Source organism: Betta splendens, chromosome 6 (genome assembly GCF_900634795.4).
Source record: "Betta splendens chromosome 6, fBetSpl5.4, whole genome shotgun sequence".
In the NCBI taxonomy this organism is placed as follows: Eukaryota; Metazoa; Chordata; class Actinopteri; order Anabantiformes; family Osphronemidae; genus Betta; species Betta splendens.
Genome location: NC_040886.2, coordinates 19,180,339 through 19,200,379, shown reverse-complemented (window position 1 = coordinate 19,200,379; position 20,041 = coordinate 19,180,339). Strand labels below are relative to the sequence as shown.

General features: G+C 49.5%; 2 protein-coding genes across 12 annotated transcripts; one reads left to right on the top strand and one right to left on the bottom strand.

Moving 5' to 3' along the window:
- The first annotated feature begins 180 nt into the window (after nt 1-180).
- LOC114856767 (proline-rich protein 5-like) lies at nt 181-9,152 on the top strand. Of its 6 annotated transcripts, none has more exons than XM_029152463.2 (9): nt 181-675; nt 3,291-3,421; nt 5,266-5,346; nt 6,719-6,767; nt 7,280-7,334; nt 7,473-7,567; nt 7,719-7,856; nt 8,009-8,126; nt 8,616-9,152. In XM_029152463.2, exons 2-9 carry the CDS (start codon nt 3,300-3,302, stop codon nt 8,975-8,977), a joined length of 1,020 nt encoding a protein of 339 aa, XP_029008296.1. In that variant the 5' UTR covers nt 181-675; nt 3,291-3,299; the 3' UTR covers nt 8,978-9,152. The 6 variants fall into 6 exon arrangements, with proteins under 6 accessions (XP_029008296.1, XP_029008295.1, XP_055365967.1 ...); XM_029152462.2 differs by having other exon boundaries at nt 3,288-3,421; XM_029152464.3 differs by having other exon boundaries at nt 182-675; nt 3,288-3,421; nt 7,476-7,567.
- Nucleotide 9,153: 1 nt separating this feature from the next.
- Nucleotides 9,154-19,906, bottom strand: LOC114856765 (GRAM domain-containing protein 2A). 6 transcript variants are annotated; one of them, XM_041071055.2, is made up of 12 exons: nt 19,309-19,906; nt 18,315-18,413; nt 14,235-14,292; nt 13,527-13,599; nt 13,352-13,455; nt 13,058-13,156; nt 12,911-12,982; nt 12,777-12,836; nt 11,424-11,559; nt 11,264-11,357; nt 10,634-10,759; nt 9,154-10,555 (listed from the first exon to the last, which is right to left on the bottom strand). In XM_041071055.2, the coding sequence occupies exons 2-12, from the start codon at nt 18,401-18,403 to the stop codon at nt 10,507-10,509; spliced, it is 960 nt and encodes a 319-aa protein (XP_040926989.1). In that variant the 5' UTR covers nt 18,404-18,413; nt 19,309-19,906; the 3' UTR covers nt 9,154-10,506. The 6 variants fall into 6 exon arrangements, with proteins under 6 accessions (XP_040926989.1, XP_029008294.1, XP_029008292.1 ...); XM_029152461.3 differs by having other exon boundaries at nt 19,313-19,906; XM_029152459.3 differs by having other exon boundaries at nt 19,609-19,906.
- Nucleotides 19,907-20,041: the final 135 nt, after the last annotated feature.

Here is a 20,041-nt window from a genome sequence, read left to right as displayed (position 1 = left end):
CATCTAAAGAAGCAGACAGTGAAATACAAATTAAACAAGAGAGATTTAAAAATATCAGGAGAGTTGGCCTGCTTAATTTGTTTCATTCCACAGTTTTGGGCCAATCACAGAAAATGCTCAGTCTCCTCTAATTGGTCAGGTCGGATAAAGGCCGTGCAGGCATTTAAAAAGATCCGGAAACGCACCGGGATCCAGTGAACACCTGCCCAGGTCGCTGTCAGGCGCTCTCGTTCTTTTGCACCCGTTAAAAGCCGGGCAGCAGCGTTGTGAAGCAGCCGTAAAGCACCCAGTGCAGGAAGCATGGATTCAAATCTGCTGTCTGGTAGAAGCTGCACTTAACCACACATCCAATTCGATCGTTGAGCTTTAGACCGAGTTCACAAACGCACCATAACAGCTTTTATTGTGTAGGGACCAGCCGGAAAAGCAGTAGCTCGCCCGGTTAACTTGTTTGTCGCAAGTTTACGAAGAGATGCGGCAGATCCCTCGGGTCCAGTTAGACGCGGTGGACTGTGGCGGCCCGGTTCTGGTTCTGAACTTTTACTCTGGGGTGGTGGTTTCGCTCGCTGTAAACGACACCGATACGTTGGAAATAAGAACAGCCGCTAATGAGCAGCCGCGGGCGGCGCTGAGCTGCCGCGTTTACCGCCCGCTGTGAGGAGCGACGGGACCGAGGTGAGTCCACTAACCCACACCACGAGGCGGACCGGGACCGCTTCCACTCGCTCCACGTGCTCAGTCTGCACAGAACCTGCAGATTCAAAGTGAAACTCAAACTCAAAAGTTACTAGGAAGCAAACAACAGGTAGTCGGGTAGCGGTTCTGGTGGGGACTCGGCACTAGTACTGGTATTCAGTTTACTCCGTATTCAGTTTCTGGTTTCTGTGGTTGATTCTTGTTCTGACCACGTTTGAATGTCTCTAATGATACTGGCTCTAGTCATGGAGCCAAGCTGTCCTACACTGCTGTGAGTTGGATTCTGTAGTCAGACCTCTCGGGCCTCAGGTTTGGGTTTTGTTGGTGGACCTTAATGCACCGTACCGGTTGAGATGGTAGTCCGGCAGTCCAGAACCTGTAAACGGTCTCACAAGCGGTATGAGCCGAACCGGAGTCCAGCTGGTTGAGGACTAAACACTCCGCCTGTAATTGCATTAGTGTGTCTGAGTCGTTTCCCATGACAGGCGGCTTCTGGTGGAGGATTAGTTACCACAGCACCAGCTCTGCTCTGTGCTTCCATCACGTCGTCCGTGTTCTGGTACCGTGGTGTTTGGACCTGAGGAAGGCTGGTTTAGCTCCCATGGCAATGCGAGTCTTGTTGCAAGCGGGTGGTGACTTTGTGGTCAACCTTCATTGGAGGATGACCTGGAAGTGGGGGGAGGTTGGTGACCTTTGTGTAATGATGGGCTTTGTGGGTACCAGATGGGTTGCCATGGTGACGCCTATGCCCACTATTAGCTAATGCAGAAGGTGACACACAAGGTTTTCTTCCTGAGTGAATCATGTTTTCAGATGCTGTTTGGATCAGAGCAGCAGATGTTGTGACTCGACATGTGTGTGTGTGTGTGTGTGTGTGTGTGTGTGTGTGTGTGTGTGTCATCAGGCTGATGACAGACACTAGTCTCTAGTTTAACTAACTATCGTGTCTTTTCTTTAGACAGAAAGTTCATATTCACTGAACGTGTCCAGGACGAGTCCATGCGGAACCAACCGCTCACATTGTCCATGTTCCTGACCAACATTCACACTGTTGACGTTCCTGACTCGTGTCGGTGGCTGAGGTCTCTCTCCATCACATCTTCATGCTCTCATCTCCTCCACTGTGTCCTTGGTGTGAGTTGAGTGTAAACTGACACAGGCTGTGTTTACTGTAAATCCCATCTCGGCCTCACGTAACTCAGCTGCTTTTATGGCATCCGTCTGACGGATTGTGATGCTTGTGTGGCGAGAGGATGGAGACAGGTTTTACTTAATCCAACGCCAAAAAAGAAGCAATAATTTAAGCCTATAAAAATGGACAAACTACAAGGATCCGCCACAGGAACTCGATTCTGCAGCTGCTGCCTCGGAGACAGAGTCTGCGTCAGTTGTGACTGAGGTCGTCTGGGTTTTGGTACGACGACGCCAAATAAACAATAGGGTGCTTGTGTTGATGCTCAGCACGAAGCCTCGCGTTGGCTGAGATCAGAGGAGACGGCACAGCAAGGCCCTTGGCGTCCCATCAGCCACCTGGAGAGGGCGGAGCCTGGGTCCACCCAGGAGGATGACCAGCGTTTGTTCAGCTGGTCGTGGAGCTCCCTGTCCCACAGGTGATCAGGTCCAGTGGAGGCCTCTGACTGCACTCGTCAGTTGACTGTGATACAGAAGTAGATGTTCGGCTCTGGGGTAAAAGTTACACCTTGATACGTTGAGGCCTAGAGCTGGACCATTAAGCCCACGACAGGCTGCTGGTTCTGGTTGGGTGTCAGTCGGGTCCAGGTCTCCATATTATTGTGATCTACACACTCGTGCTCCCTGCTGTTGGTTTCTGTTGGAGGCGCATCTCTCATCAGCGCTCACAGTGTTACTGTAAATGCTTTGATCTGAGTGCGCGTGGCTGCTGACGTGTGGTGGTGACATTGCTACAGCACACAGAGCATCCCTGAGCAGGTCAGAGACAGAACACGCAGGAGGAAGTGGCTCAACGCTCCCACACAGTGAACTTCACCTCAGGACCAACGTGTGTTAGCAGCTGTGGTGCAGAGCTGGACCTGGGAGCAGCCTGACTCACGGGCTGGTCCTGGGTCAGCGCAGACGCACAGGAAACCGTGGTTGATATTTCTAGTTTCTAAATGAATCAGACGCTGCTGAATCTGCTTCGCTGCAGTCAACAGGAAGTCTGTCTGTGCGCTGACGGTTGAACGTCCACAAACAGACGAATTGTGTTTCTCAGCAGCCGAGTGGCTGAAAGACTTCGGCTCCTGGATGGATTAGCATGGAATTCCTCAGAATCCAGTCTTAAAACACCTTTCTACAGACTAAGCTGCACGTTGTGAGGAACTGTGTCGTGACTGATGCTTTCATTCATGTAGACTAGTTCTAGTTTGGTTCTGGTGGGTTTTCAGGTCAGGTTTTGGTTCCGGACCATGCGATTGATTTCAGCTCATATTAGTTCTGCATGAAGCAGTAAACAAAGCATGAAGGCTGGTAGGTGTCTGAAGCTCCATCCAGGGTCCAGTCGTCTGTGGCCTCAGTTTGATCCTCGACCCGTCTCAGACTCGCAGGTGTTGCGCTCTCTTCTCCACCCACAGCAGCCGGGCTCCATGATGGGATCCTTCAGGCGTCCCAGGCCTCGGTTCATGAGTTCTCCGGTTCTGTCAGACCTTGCTCGGTTCCACGCCAGCTCACCTGCTCTTCAGATCTCCAACACCAGCGTGTGGAACAGGTGAGCAGCAGAGAAGTAAACATGACTTGTTTTGAAATGATACCAACTCAAAAGTCCAGGTTCTGGCCGAGCTGTAGAACAGTCGCTGAAAACCACATTTTTCCTGTCAGCCACTTGAAGCCTGTTCACAGCTTCAGCAGCAGATTCACTTAGGACCTTAAATGACCCCTGGTCCTGGGTCTGTCAGGTCTGTATGTAACTTGACTCTAGGACACTGTTACCTCTTGTGTGTTTAGGAAACCAGTGCGAATGGTTGTGTAAATATCATAGTTATGGGTCTAAACATCAGCTTAGAAACATGGATGGTGCGATGACATGACGCCCAGACCTGATCGTTTGTAGTCCCATCCGACTGTTTAATGTCAACTTAGAAAAGCATTGTGATGCTCCTGACTGGGATCAGTGTTTCAGTGCTGACTCCAGAATGATGGGATCCTCAAAGCTGATATCTGGTACCAGACAGCTTCAGGTTCCAGAGGAGTCCAGAGGAACCAGTGCAGCCTTAGGCAGGTGGTGCTGGTGATGATGTTTTCCAATTCCATGAAGCAGCTTTAGTGCTTTAGCAGTTTTAGGTCTATCTAATTTAGGTTAAGCTAATGTAAACGTTTGCATGTTCAACAGTTTTTCCATGTGTTGAGACAATTTCAGGTCTGGTACTAAAAGTCTTGGGCTCGTTTCCTGCTCTGAACAGGATGTTTAGTGGGAAGCAGAGGTGGCAGCTGGGTCATGTCCTGGCAACTAGCTGACGGAGGAATGTCTGATGACAGAGATGGATCCTAAAAATCCCCAAACCTCACCGGTCCTCAGACCAGCACATCCAGGGGCCTCATGTACGAAGGGTAGTTATGCACGAAAATCTGCCGTAAGCACGAATCTACGCCTAAGGTCAGATGTATCAGAAACTACGTAAAATAGAAACGTGCGCAGATCTACAGTAGCTCGCTGGCTGGTGTAGATGCTTTTCTACAGCTATTGGTTTGTTAGTGACACCAAGAGGTGAAACTGGGAAACTGTTTTACTAAACTGAGTTGGGTCATGCCAGCTCAGTGGGACGCAATCATCCGTATGTCAGCAAGGCATCAAGTTCCCATAGAACGGTTGATCGGGGGAACATTAAAGCGCAGTTTGCATCGAGAGCAGGTTTACCTGATGTGACTGGACTCATGGACTGGACACATCGCTCTAAAATCACCGTCACAGGATGAAACATGAGTCAACAGGAAACATTTTTGTTTCATTGTCGTACATGTACAAATAATCTGTGACGCACAAATGCAGCTACAGTCAGCAACATTGTAGCGAGGTGCCTGGTTTAATGATGATCCATGCATTGTATCAGATTTCTTGTCTTCTTGGTCAGTAAATAATTTAACAGGCTTAATATTAATTCCTGTTTCGCATAGAACCTGCGCGCAACCAAAGTACATCCTATCTTCAATATTAGTTGTGGTTTAATGTATAGATATCTATTAGTAGCTGAACACTGTGTCTTCTCCTTCACGTCCGCTTGTTTTAGTGACGCTTTGGTGGTAAACTTCGCTTCACGTAAGCCTTCATGTCAGACCACTTTTATCTTTTTGTTTCTTACGCAGATTTCTTGATTTGAACTTGCGCCAATTTTAGTATAAAATCTACGCAAGTCTTTGTACATGAAGCCCCTGGTCCTTTTTGACAGTTTTAGTGGTATCCCCATCCCATCTGCTGGGATGAAGTGTCAGGTTCAGCCAGACAAACACGCATTGACGAGCGCCACACTGGACGTAGAATGAACCTTACCTCTAAACCCACCCAGTTGTCATCAGGTTGACCTCTGACCTTTAACCGTGTGTGTTTGTTTGTCCCAGCGTTCAATCAGCTGTGATGAAGGTGTTTCAGGGCGGAGCTCTGCAGACTAATGAGCTGTTCACCCTTAACGAGAGCATCAGGTGAGACCACCCACAAAAAGCAACAACCAGCATTCAGCTAGTCAGTGCTCTGATCTGTAATCAGACAGGAGCTAAGCCTAAACCAGAAGCTAATGGCCTCCCTGTTAGCCTAGCCATGACCCAGGAGCCAACGGCCTCCCCATTTTGCTTGGCCCTGACCCAGGAGCCAACGGCCTCCCAATTTTGCTTGGCCCTGACCCAGGAGCCAACGGCCTCCCCTTTCGCTTGGCCCTGACCCAGGAGCCAACGGCCTCCCCTTTCGCTTGGCCCTGACCCAGGAGCCAACGGCCTCCCCGTTTGTTTAGCCCTGGGTCAGGGCCAAGCGGCCGTTGGCTCCTGGGTCGGAACGGCCCAGGAACCCACAACCACCCAGGAGCCAACGGCCTCTGCGTTGACTTAACCCTGACCCAGGAGCCAATGGCCGCTTAGCCCTGACCCAGGAGCCCAGGACTCCGTCTCCCCCTCCACCCTGAAGCACTGTGCCAACCAACGTGTCATCCACTCAGCGGTGAAGGTGATCGGCTGCCACCTCCCGTCTCTCCAGGAGCTGCACATCCCGGAGACGGACAGCCAGGATTGTAGCCGACCCCTCTCATCCAGGACATGAAAACTTTCAGCCCCTCTCCTCTGGTATTAGGCTCCGGTCCATCAGGACTAGGACCTTGCGCCACAAAAACAGCTTTTTCTCAACTGCAGTTAGTCTATTGAACAGTGTCCCAACTGCCCCCAGTTGACCCCCCCCAACCAAAGGACTATTGCTGCCACTTACAGGTCCCACCATCCCAGACCACCTGTGCATCCACTTGACTCCACTGTAGATAGTCCGTTCATAACTCTATTTTAATTTATCCTTAATTGCACTATTCAAGTTACCATGTCATGTTGTATGTTGTATTGTTTGTACTTTTTTATGCTGAGATACACCACCTGCCCTAAAGTGCCCTCTACAGGACCTGGCAAAAAGCTTTTCTGATTCTGATTCTTAGCCCTGACCCAGGAGCCAACGGCCACTTAGCCCTGACCCAGGAGCCGGCGGCCACTTAGCCCTGACCCAGGAGCCGGCGGCCACTTAGCCCTGACCCAGGAGCCGGCGGCCTCCCCGTTAGCCTAGGCCTGACCCAGGAGCCAACGGCCACTTAGCCCTGACCCAGAAGCGGGCGGCCTCCCCGTTAGCCAAACCGTGGTTGTGCTCAAGGCTCTATGAATTGATCTTTCAAATCTGAGGCTACAGGCGATAGTTAAATTATCAGGAGCCACAGCGTCAAACAAGTTCATAGTTAATCTTTGAATGTTCCCAGTGCTTCATTTCCTTTGTGTGTGTTGAAGATATGAATGAAACTCTTCCTTCCTGATGACCTTTGTGTCTTTGCAGGTGGCTCCTTAAAACGGAGATGGGCTCCTTTATTACAGAATACTTCCAGGTACTTTAGAGGACATTATCTGTTTATTGTCCCCTATTAAAGATGTTTTGCTACATGAGATCATATGGTTGGCGTCAGAGTAAGGACCAACCAGCTGTCCAGCAGCAGTCAGGTCTGTTGGTGGGTTTGACCTGTGAAGTAGTGACCTTGTGTTGGGTCTAGTTCCTGCAGGTCCATCCTTAGGTTTAGTGTGAGAATTCTGCCTCTAGTGGTGGAGATGTGTTTAATACTAATGGACCACCATTGGGCAGGTGGGAGGCACCCTTCCTGGGTTTCTTTGCTGAGCTACTTATAGGAACATAGCGTAGAGCTAGATGCCCTATTCCTGTTCCTCCTGTCCCATCTCTCTGCTCAAAGCCTGACTTGTCTCATATCCAATGCATCTTTTCTGACCTTGCTGCCCTCAGGGTCACCTAGTGTCCTGACATTGTCTCCTTTATGCTGTTTGTCCACTTCAGCAGTAACTCTTCTGTGACAATCAAGTACATTGACTACGTTTGTTTTTATTGCAGAACCAGCTGTTGGTCCGAGGTCTATCTGAGGTTTTAAATCAGATCCTTCATTCAGGTGAGACGGGTTCTGCCATAGCACAGACGCCTTCACACAGCCTTTCTGCTACTACTTTTCTGTGTCAGTACTTCAGTCAGTCTGAAACATGCAGTTTAAATGTGTGTTGCCACGGTAACCACATGTTCTGTGTCCCAGCAGGTGAGGAACAGCTGGCTGTCCTCGCTGACATGTGGGTCCAGTTTTTCACTGAGACTCTTCCCACCCTGCAGGCGATCTTCTACCCCGTGCAGGTGCTAATGCTCGTCTTCATATGTGTTCATAGAGTTTCATAATGAGCCCGATTTAGCTTGGCTCACTGACTAATTGAATACTGAGCTGATGTTGCTACTTAATGTAAGTTGCGAATCTCATGCTGAACCGGGCCTGACTGTCTGTGTTCAGGGTCAGGAGCTCACTGTCAGGCAGATGGCCCTGTTGGCCTTCAGGGACCTTGTGCTGCTGAAGCTTCACCTGGAGGAGAGTCTGGGAACTGCAGCCTCAGTGCCTCCAGCTGTCACACAGATGCTGCTGGTGCTACAGGTAAACAGAACCACAGAACCACTAGGTGTCCAGCCCGGCTGGAGGAAGCTTCAGGTCAGGTTTTAAGATGCTTCTGTAGCGCATATGATACAGAACCATCTGGACCTGATCAAATCATCTGTTTCTGATCAGCCGGGTTGTCTGCTTCTCAGGGGATCCATGAGTCCGGAGGTCCCAGTCTAGAGTATGACAGGTTGGAGCGTCTGGTCGAGGTCGTCGTGTCTCCTTATCTCAGCAACGTTCTTCGGAACCGAAGCAAGCAGCTGTCGGGTCAGTAGCGCTGACACTGATGCTGTCTGTGTCCTGTACTGGACTAAGCATTGGTTCTCAATATTTTAATCCAGTTAATGAAAGGGTTTAGTTTTCATGATTGTTGATTCACAATATTCTGGTTTGACAAAAGGAAAACACATTGTGAACCGATGGAGGCTCACATACATAGTCTACTAAATGTAGATTTCATCATCTTCAGTTAATGAAGCACATTAACAAGTCCGGCAGAGAAAAACCTCAGGAGCAGCAGTGCAGCCAAAGCCTGGTTAGATTAGAGGAGTTCTGCTGGGTTCACCGCAGGACACCATCAGGCCTTTGCTCCAGTTTAGACACATCAGACTTAACTTCCAGCGCCATTGTTCCCTATGCAGGTGGATTGGGTTTGGACTCTGGTTTAGTGCTGTCTTGGTGAACCACTGACCATGTGTAAGGATGAAGCATGTGTAACCTCACTGCTTCACTAACAACCATCCTTTTTTATTTCAGACTCCTGTCGTCGCTGTTCGTCTGGCTTGTTGCTAAGCAACCAACCTGAGATCACCATCAGTCAGCATCACACTGCCTCGGACACTTCGCTGGCTCCGCTGGTGGAGCAGGAGGGGGAGGCCTACCTGGAGAAGGCGGGCGGAGTGCGACGCCACACGGTGGCCAACGCGCACTCTGACGTGCGGTTGCTGACGGTGGCGGGCAGGATGCATGCTGGGAAGAAGGACGATGGCATGGCAGCAGGAGAGGGGGCAGTGGGGTTTTTGGTGGGGGTCAGGCAGATGAGTTCCAGGTTGTTCCCGAGCCAGCGGAACTTGGCGGCGTGTACGACAGTCGGGGTCATGTGTCCTTCAAACAGCTAGGAAACATAAATCTGACAAGCAGCAGACGGAGGAAATGAGACGGACGCGAGAAGTTAGTTAACGTATCATCGTTCATGGACCTACGTCCTTCATGAGCCCCAGCAGCTGGGACTGATCCAGAACCAGCTGCTGTTTTAGGATTGTTACTGAATAATAAAACTCAAATATGAAGGGAGTTCTGGGTTGTGTTGTTTATTAGGCGGTAGCTGCATTAGAACCTGGTGCAGCTCTGTAAGGTTCAAGCTGTTCAAACAGGTTACAGGTCTGCAGTGATGTGGAGGCTTCATACTCCATCTGAACATCTCTGGCTCATGTAAGTTGTTCATGAATCCTCTGGTCAGACGCTAAGACGTCACAGCGCCACCTACTGGATGCCCAGATTATTGGGAGCTCTCTGGGACTTGATTTAAGTCAGGGCTGTCAACTTAAACCAGTCCCTTGCTGATTTGGGTTTTCCAACTCTCCTTCCCCAGAGCCTGCTGATTACCTTGATCAGGGGTGTAAATTCAGCAGACTGACACATCAAGGTGATCAGCAGGGACACCGGCCCTGAGGACCACAGTTAGACACCCGTGATTTAAGTTTTTACCCCAGGCCTGTGTGTTAGTGGTGTCTGCTGCCACACGTCGTGTCGGTCTGTTTCATCATCATCTGTCCACAGTTTAAGGTGAAATCTCTTCTGTAGATAATCTATATACATATCTCAGGTGTAAATTCCAGCAGTTACAGGTTTTAATGTTCCCACAGTCTAAGCTTGATGGAATCATCTAGAGAACTAGCAGCTGGAGGCCCACAGCCAATCTAGCCTTTAACTAAGTGGAAGACCTCCTGTATGAAGACTGCCACCATCCATCACACACAATCAGCTGCTGCTTCAGACGACGTCTAGTTTCTGCCGTCCTGTAGTCTGCAGATCCTAGCGCTGCAGTGGAAGTGAACGCAGCCGACGCTGCATGAGCTTAACCAGACCAACACCAACCAGTGAAAACCAGTCTCTACCAGCCACACACATTCAGTTTGGCACAAAAATATTAATAACAAACAGCGCAGCTTCGTTCATTATGGGACGAAGGCATCAGCGAGCAACCTGAAGGTCTTTGTTCCCACTAGAAACACCAGCACTGGCGTCAGCATCTTCGAGCCTTGTGACTGAGTTCACTTCATCACAGGAGTCGCTGATGTCATTTTAAGGTTAAACTGTATGTTAGTGTCAAGCCTGTAACCTCTGCTCTTCTCTATCTCTGGTCCCCTCGTCTGCTCCGGCAGGTGGAGGTCATTGATTCACTTCCTCAGACGATCTTCTCTGTATTCATCTTGAGAACAATGCTTCTCCATCAGGAGTCAGGCTTTGCTTCTGGTGACTACTGTGATGTGTCGCTATGGCAACCGGGTCTCTGGTGTCAGAGGTCAGGCTGCTGACAGCTGCTACTATTGTCTCTTCACCCTTAACCAGTTGCCCCCTAAAGGCAAGCCTATGTAAGTGCACATTACTGCAGGGTCAGGTTCCTGTCCTCTGATTGGCTGCAGGGTCAGGTTCCCGTCCTCTGATTGGCCAGCCAGCAGGGCACCTCTCCACACCTGGGGAAGGATGCAAAGATGAGCTGCGAAGCTGTGGTCCAGGTTTCATGCAGGACGGAGTGTCTCGTGTGTGCGTACCTCTGTCTGAGAGCAGGCTGGCTGCTCAGGAAGCTCAGCTGCTGCTCCAGACGACAGACTCTGAAGGCCAGATAGCAGGAGGACAGGACCAGCAGGAAGACGCTGAGACAGAGACGCACACTGAATCTACATCACACAGATGATTGTGGTGTGAAAGCGTCACTTTATATAGTCCCACGTGACGTGAGCCACTGGTTTACGTCCTGCACACATCCTGCTGCAGACATAAGGAGGCGGAGACGTGAACGAGCGGCTGCATGTTTCATATTTTGCATGTCTTGGTCATTTTGCATGTGTATTTGTGGTTACTTTGTGTGTATTCAAACCTGAATGTGTCTATTTCCAACATGTATTTACATTTGTAATGTGTATTTCAAATATCTTCACTTGAGTTATGAGTCGTTGGTTTTGGTGTCTATTCTTATCTACTTTCTCACTGGACAGCAGTGTTTGTGTTGGTGAACACGTCCAAAACCAGCCTCCAGGGGGCAGCGGACACCACCCACACGACACGAGCTCCCACTAATGAGCTAAAGGACGCTTTGCAGATGTTCTGTCCTGTTGACTATACTGTTCTGGGGCCGTGCTGGGCTCACGCTGTACGTCTGTGCTTTGCGGGACGGGACTCACAGCAGGATGAAGAGCTTCAGCAGCTGAAACTCCACTTGGCCCAGTTCAGGTACCGGTTCCGTCAGGAGGATCTTCTCGGGCTCCAGGCTACTGTCTACACACACAGGCCATTTAGCGTCTCGTCGTCCGCGTCTCGGTGACCGACAGGCGCGTCGCCTACCTGTGAGCGTGTGCGCGCTGAAGGGCGTGTCGGGGGCGAGCCCGGGGGCGGAGCTTCCCAGAAGATCTGGGAGGGACGAGGAGACGGCCGGAAGCGACGGCTGTCTTCTCCACTTCAGCACCTCGGGAAACTCGTCCTGACTCACACAAAGCTGACGTTAGAGATAATGAAGAGAAACGTCCGAACCTAACAAAACGGCTCTTTCATTTACTGTTTATCATCTGTTATCGGCTCATATTGGCTTGGGAAGCGAACATTCAAGCCCACCAGGGGCCTCATGTACGAACGGTACTGACGCACGAAATCCTGGCGTAAACACGCATTTACGCCTGAGGTCAGATGTATCAAGAAAAACTAAACGTCGAAATTTAAAAAGCTAATTTAAGCAAGCTCGCTGGTCGGTGTAGGTACTTTTCTACAGCTATGGGTCCGTTAGCGACACGAAGAGGCGAAACTGTGAAATTTAATCACGTAAAACCGACCATTAGTCACAACGGAGAAAAACAATTAATATACAGTTAGATGAGATGATATAAAATATGTGCAGAACGGTGCAAACATATATTCTACAGCTCTGTTAGATGATCTGTTAGAGGATCTAATAGAGGTTCTATTAGAATCTGGTGGAGGTGCCCGTTCCTGGACCGCGCTGTTGACCACAGGGTTCGGTGGCTTCTTGCTCAGTAAATGATTATAAATAAATAATTAAACGGCCCTATTATTAATTCCTGTTGCAAATAGAACCTGCGCGCAACCAAAGTACATCCTGTCTTCAGCATCAGCTTTAGTCCGTGGTTTAATGTAGAGAATTCCTATTAATAGCTGAACACTGTGTCTTCTTCTGTTTTAGTGACGCTTTGGTGGTAAACTTCGCTTCACGTCCATGATTTAACGTCTGTGTGTGTGTGCGCGGCGGCTCCCTGCTCCTCAGGGGCGCGTCAGACGCAGAGGACGAATTGCGTGGTAACATCGCAATCGGTAAATCAATAAAGGCTTTGTTCTTTCTTTAACCGGCTCCGTGTTCACTACGTTTCAAGTCTCCGTGAATCTGTATCTACTGGAATGTAACGATAAAGATCAGCATTATAATAGTTCACTGTTTGGACGCAAATGGAAACTAACAGACGTTTTGTGGTGTTAAAGTTACAATTGTCACGAATTTAAATGTAATTACATCAAGACTGTTTAATTTATAGTTTAAGTTGTGGGCTTGTTGTCATCACTTTTTTTTCCCCTCATCAGAATTTGGGTTGTCAGCTTGGAACCTGATCCGACCCCTGAGAGCTTCTTAAAAGGAACATGATGAACGTTCCCTGTCTCTAGATGTTGAGGCCCAAGAAGAGCTGCCGTTACCATGGACAGAGAGCTGGGCTCCTCCAGGTACTGTTTCAGACTCAGACTCTTCCCGTTCACCTGGAAATGGGTCCACAGTCAGTGACGCCAACAGGACTGAGCGACACCTGCTGAAACTGGATCAAGAGCCCAACCTGCAGGTGAGTGCAGATCCTCCGGAGCACGTCGTAGGCGCTGTCTCTGGACAGCAGCGACACGAACACGTACTGGACCCAACAAGCAGAGCACCCCCGTGAGTAAGGCTGTCAACCGGAGCTAGTTAGTGCTGCGTGCGTCTGTACCTTCTGGCCCGTGTCCATGGTGATAGCCAGACCATTCGGCACCAGACCCGCCGTCTTGTGCTTCTTGACCAGCCGGACCGACAGCACTGGTACACAAACCTGTCAACAAGACAGTTCAGTTCAGAAGGCAGAGGAAAGACAAAAAGCTACAACAGCAGAGATTTGAATGTGAGCCACATCCACCCGGTCCAGGCGATCAGCTGAGGGATCCCAGGACTCAGCATGTTGGAGCTTTAGTGTGCTCCTAAGGCAACTTGGACCAGGCGTGGGCCCGGGTTGTCTGAGCTCGCTAACCTTAATATCTTTTCCAAACAGGTTTGCGTAGAAACACAACCAGTTCCTGGAGATGTAGAGCCGACCCTGCAGCAGGATGTCCCTCAGCAGAGCACACGAATACACTGCAGACGAGAGCAGTGGGTTATCTCCATAGCAACAAGCATCCTTACGTCCCAGTCCGAACCGTGGGTACCTTTCATCAGGATCTCCTCCCTGGGAACCGTCTGGAATAGTTTGTGGTACTGAGAGTTGTACTTGCTGACAGTCTGCAGGCGAGAGGAGAAACATCAGTTGAATCAGTTGTTCAGAGTAAGTCAGACTGACTGACTCGGACCTTTGGTGCCGAACCTCCGTGGGTGGTTCTGCTACCTGATCAGTGATTCCATGAACCAGACTCTAAATCATGAAGTGAAACTGGCTTTGCTTTGTCAGTTCTGTTGAAGCGGGCCTGTGTGTTGTTTTGGATCCTGATATTTGGGTCAGACACAATGAATACACCTGCGTGTGGTTATTGTTGGAGCCAGACGGAGCTTCCTGGTTTCCTGTTCCTGTCTAATGCAACAAAGAATAAAACAACAGAAAACGTCAGGCTGTTGCCTCCACAGCTACTGTGTTTTGTTTTTTCTCTGTACATTTATAGTTTACTTTGTTTTGTTCTTTTCATTGTGTTCTCCTGTGACTTCTGGTCTTTCTTTCTTTGACCTAATTTGTTTATTGGTCAGTAAAAACCCAGTGAAAAGTCAGCTCATGTGGACCTGGACCGGACCAGGACCCTTCACTGGGTGACAGACAGCTCTGGAGGCCAGAAGCTGTTTCTGGCCCAGCTGTAGCAATGGAGATGAGACAGATGCCGCAAACCTCAGCAGGATTTAATGTCCTGCTGAGTTGCTTGTTGACTTACTGATCCTCTGTAGCACTTCTTCACATCTTCGTAAGACAAGTCATCGATTAGCTGCAGCCTAAAGGACAAAGTTGGAGAAAGTCACAAGAGTGAAGAATGTGCAACTTAAACAATCCTTGGAGTCGGTTCCATTGGCTCTGAAGATAAAAACAAAGAGTTTCAAGTGCGTCGGATTAACCTGGTGCCGGTTATGTATAACCTGGTGCTGGTTCTATTTACTGATTAAACTGGTGCTGGTTGGGTTTACCTGGTGCTGGTTCTGTTTACTGGCTAACCTGGTGCTGGTTGGGTTTAACCTGGTGCTGGTTCTATTTACAGGTTAACCTGGTGGTGGTTGGGTTTAACCTGGTGCTGGTTATGTTTATTGGCTATCCTTGTGCTAGTTGGGTTTACCTTGGTGCTGGTTCTGTTTACTGGCTAACCTGGTGCTGGTTGGGTTTAACCTGGTGCTGGTTGGGTTTACTGGTTAACCTGTTGCTAGTTCTGTTTACTGGTTAACCTGGTGCTGTTTGGGTTTAACCTGGTGCTGGTTCTGTTTACTGGTTAACCTGGTGCTGGTTGGGTTTAACCTGGTGCTGGTTGGGTTTACTGGTTAACCTGTTGCTGGTTCTGTTTACTGGTTAACCTGGTGCTGTTTGGGTTTAACCTGGTGCTGGTTCTGTTTACTGGTTAACCTGGTGCTGGTTCTATTTACTGGCTAACGTTGTGCTGATTGGGTTTGTCCTGGTGCTGGTCCTGTTTACTGGCTAACCTGGTGCTGGTTCTATTTACAGGTTAACCTGGTGCTGTTTGGGTTTAACCTGGTGCTGGTTCTGTTTACTGGCTAACCTGGTGCTGGTTCTGTTTACTGGCTAACCTGGTGCTGTTTGGGTCTAACCTGGTGCTGGTTAGGTTTAACCTGGGGCTGGTTCTGTTAACAGGTTAACCTGGTGCTGGTTGGGTTTAACCTGGTGCTGGTTGGGTGTAACCTGGTGCTGGTTCTATTTAGAGGTTAACCTGGTTCTGGTTCTGTTTACTGGTTAACCTGGTGCTGTTTGGGTTTAACCTGGTGCTGGTTCTGTTTACTGGTTGACCTGGTGCTGGTTCTATTTACTGGCTAACGTTGTGCTGATTGGGTTTGTCCTAGTGCTGGTCCTGTTTACTGGCTAACCTGGTGCTGGTTGGGTTTAACCTGGTGCTGGTTCTATTTACAGGTTAACCTGGTGCTGGTTCTGTTTACTGATTAACCTGGTGCTGGTTGGGTTTAACCTGGTGCTGGTTCTGTTTACTGGCTAACCTGGTGCTGGTTGGGTTTAACCTGGTGCTGGTTGGGTTTAACCTGGTGCTGGTTCTATTTACAGGTTAACCTGGTGCTGGTTCTGTTTACTGATTAACCTGGTGCTGGTTGGGTTTAACCTGGTGCTGGTTTTGTTAACTGGCTAACCTGGTGCTGGTTCTGTTTACTGGCTAACCTGGTGCTGTTTGGGTCTAACCTGGTGCTGGTTGGGTTTAACCTGGTGCTGGTTCTGTGAACAGGTTAACCTGGTGCTGGTTGGGTGTAACCTGGTGCTGGTTCTATTTACAGGTTAACCTGGTGCTGGTTCTGTTTACTGATTAACCTGGTGCTGGTTGGGTTTAACCTGGTGTTGGTTCTGTTTACTGATTAACCTGGTGCTGGTTGGGTTTAACCCGGTGCTGGTTCTGTTTACTGGCTAACCTGGTGCTGGTTGGGTTTAACCTGGTGCTGGTTCTATTTACAGGTTAACCTGGTGCTGGTTCTGTTTACTGATTAACCTGGTGCTGGTTGGGTTTACCCTGGTGCTGGTTCTGTTTACTGATTAACCTGGTGCTGGTTCTGTTTACTGATTAACCTGGTGCTGGTTGGGTTTACCCTGGTGCTGGTTCTATTTACAGGTTAACCTGGTGCTGGTTCTGTTTACTGATTAACCTGGTGCTGGTTGGGTTTAACCTGGTGCTGGTTCTGTTTGGGTCTAACCTGGTGCTGGTTCTGTTTACTGATTAACCTGGTGCTGGTTGGGTTTACCCCGGTGCTGGTTCTATTTACAGGTTAACCTGGTGCTGGTTCTGTTTACTGATTAACCTGGTGCTGGTTCTGTTTACTGGTTAACCTGGTGCTGGTTGGGTTTACCCTGGTGCTGGTTCTGTTTACTGATTAACCTGGTGCTGGTTCTGTTTACTGGCTAACCTGGTGCTGGTTCTATTTACAGGTTAACCTGGTGCTGTTTGGGTCTAACCTGGTGCTGGTTCTGTTTACTGATTAACCTGGTGCTGGTTCTGTTTAATGATTACCCTGGTGCTGGTTGGGTTTAACCTGGTGCTGGTTTTGTTAACTGGCTAACATGGTGCTGGTTCTGTTTACTGGCTAACCTGGTGCTGGTTCTGTTTACTGGCTAACTTGGTGCTGTTTGGGTCTAACCTGGTGCTGGTTGGGTTTAACCTGGTGCTGGTTCTGTGAACAGGTTAACCTGGTGCTGGTTGGGTGTAACCTGGTGCTGGTTCTATTTACAGGTTAACCTGGTGCTGGTTCTGTTTACTGATTAACCTGGTGCTGGTTGGGTTTAACCTGGTGTTGGTTCTGTTTACTGATTAACCTGGTGCTGGTTGGGTTTAACCCGGTGCTGGTTCTGTTTACTGGCTAACCTGGTGCTGGTTGGGTTTAACCTGGTGCTGGTTCTATTTACAGGTTAACCTGGTGCTGGTTCTGTTTACTGATTAACCTGGTGCTGGTTGGGTTTACCCTGGTGCTGGTTCTGTTTACTGATTAACCTGGTGCTGGTTGGGTTTACCCTGGTGCTGGTTCTATTTACAGGTTAACCTGGTGCTGGTTCTGTTTACTGATTAACATGGTGCTGGTTGGGTTTAACCTGGTGCTGGTTCTGTTTGGGTCTAACCTGGTGCTGGTTCTGTTTACTGATTAACCTGGTGCTGGTTGGGTTTACCCCGGTGCTGGTTCTGTTTACTGGCTAACCTGGTGCTGGTTGGGTTTAACCTGGTGCTGGTTCTATTTACAGGTTAACCTGGTGCTGGTTCTGTTTACTGATTAACCTGGTGCTGGTTCTGTTTACTGATTAAACTGGTGCTGGTTGGGTTTACCCTGGTGCTGGTTCTATTTGCAGGTTAACCTGGTGCTGGTTCTGTTTACTGATTAACCTGGTGCTGGTTGGGTTTAACCTGGTGCTGGTTTTGTTTACTGATTAACCTGGTGCTGGTTGGGTTTACCCTGGTGCTGGTTCTGTTTGGGTCTAACCTGGTGCTGGTTCTGTTTACTGATTAACCTGGTGCTGGTTGGGTTTAACCCGGTGCTGGTTCTGTTTACTGATTAACCTGGTGCTGGTTCTGTTTACTGGCTAACCTGGTGCTGGTTGGGTTTAACCTGGTGCTGGTTCTATTTACAGGTTAACCTGGTGCTGTTTGGGTCTAACCTGGTGCTGGTTCTGTTTACTGATTAACCTGGTGCTGGTTGGGTTTACCCCGGTGCTGGTTCTGTTTACTGGCTAACCTGGTGCTGGTTGGGTTTAACCTGGTGCTGGTTCTATTTACAGGTTAACCTGGTGCTGGTTCTGTTTACTGATTAACCTGGTGCTGGTTCTGTTTGCTGATTAAACTGGTGCTGGTTGGGTTTACCCTGGTGCTGGTTCTGTTTACTGGCTAACCTGGCGTTGCCTTCTTCCATCCTCCTCCTGACAACGTGAGCCAGACGCACGTGCTGCAGAACACGGAGCCTGGAGCTCGTTTCCTACGTGACAGGACTAACAGAGCAGAGACGAGGAGCTTTTCCCTCTCGCTGTATTGTCCCCTCAGCTTTCATCGCCTGCCAAACGCTGCCTCCCCTCCCCCACACAAACACCAGTGCTCTGTCAGAACAACGAGGGCTGGGCGATGCTGATGAGCGGACGGAGGCTCCCACCTGCACCCGAGGGTACCAGAGGCCATGAAGCACATCCTGTTGTGAACTGGACCCGGACCTGGACCTGGATCCGCCCTCATCCAGCTCTTTTCTGTCCTCACACCTGTTTGCTACTTCATGCTAACTGAGACGGGCTCAGGGCGGCTGTAGTTGCATCCTGCAGCTCTCCTCACCTGAACGGGAGGGGGCCGTGTCCATCCTCCTCTCTGGGCGGCTCCGCCTCCTGGGGGTCGTCAGTCTGCTCCAAATTGTCCGTCATCATCACCGTCAGCCTGAGAGGGAATGAGGGACAAACAAGAACGCGAGAGCTGGGATCGGGGCTCAGACCCAAACACGTCACAGGAAGAGACTCTTCCCCTGTTACCATAGCAACAGGATGAAAAAGGTTGCTGAGCATAGAGGGTTGCTCTCAAATGTGGAGCACATCAACAAGATTACAGAGAACACAGTGATTAGAGCCCAAACGAGGCAAAGTGTTGGTGTGGGTGGTGCTGACCTGGTTTCTTGCTGTGACCTGAGTTGGTTTTGTAACTGGATCATAGCCGGACCCTGTCTGGACCATAGAAAGGCCACCTACTGCTCAGACCACTGCATTAAAACTAGTCTCCATGCAGCTTCCACCTCCACCACTGACTCCACCAGCTCAGATCAACTGATATTTGACTCTGTGGCTAGAAACAGTCCTTCAGTCACCTTCATTCGGAGCTGAAAATCATCTCCACCGCTCCAACGTCCCTGTTTATGCAAATCAGAATCAAATGACCAGCTCGACACAAGGAAAACAGCCATTAGGACAAAAGTGTCAGACGTTACAGTTAAGAGCATCTCTGGCTGTGTGAATTCAGATGACATCATCCCAACACCTGATCATCAAAGAGGGATTTGACTACATGTTTTCAAAACAACAGCCACAGGCGGCATGAAGAAGGGACCTTTAGGCCGATTCAACAGCTGAGGTTCCACTGAGTCACCGACTGGTCTGATCTGAGGGAAACACAAACTTGATCGGACCTCTCGCTTTCTCACCCACACGAGAGAGAGACCATGGGAGTGCCCCTCTCTGGATGGAGGCAGGAGCTAAAGTTACTGATGCTGCAGCTCATTGAAGGAAACACCATCGACACCACCAGCAGAGTGTTTGACAATACAAGTAATAAATATGTTTACCTACACGTAATTACTGCACTTTGCTGTCGGTTCCGGTGAACTTTCTCATCTTACAGTTGATACAATATTCACGAAGCACCGAAGTAAGTAAGCGGAGAAAACGCAGAAAAAACTAAAACGTGCGGCGCAAAACGCGAAAGTCTTCATAAGTCCTCAGTTTTATACTCTTATCCAGTTCATTAAAGCCGTCAGATAAACACGAGACAAGTCCAGTATTAGTGGTTCAGTTTCAATGGAAGCTTGTGTTCAGGCCGTTACTGATACATCAGGTACCGCAGTACGGAGTGGCTCCATCATTACCGTCTCTGCCTCCAACCTGCTCCGCGGGTTCCGTCTTCAGTCCGATCCGCTGGCGTCCTGCACGGATCCGGTCCGTCCGTCTCGCAACTCCAACAGGCGGAGCAGAACCGAGGCAAGGTCCGTTCCGCTGGACCCGGAGGGTCAAGTTGCACGCGTCGTAGAGACGCAACAGGAAGTGAGTGAGGGGAGTTCGCCTTCAGAATAAAAGGTATGCCGCTGAGTAGCAGAAACAGGTTCTGCTGCTTCCGCTGTTAACGGGCTCAAATTCTTCTGTTTGGAGTGTTTAATATACAGAATCTAGCTTTTGCGTTTGGGAGCGCAGCAAAAACGTGGATGTTGCCTCGCGGGGCTTTGCAAGCTTGTTTTTCAACCGTGACCAGCAGCGCCCCCATGTGGCCGCGCTGGATCCTTTTGCTCTTTGTGGAGAAAATGA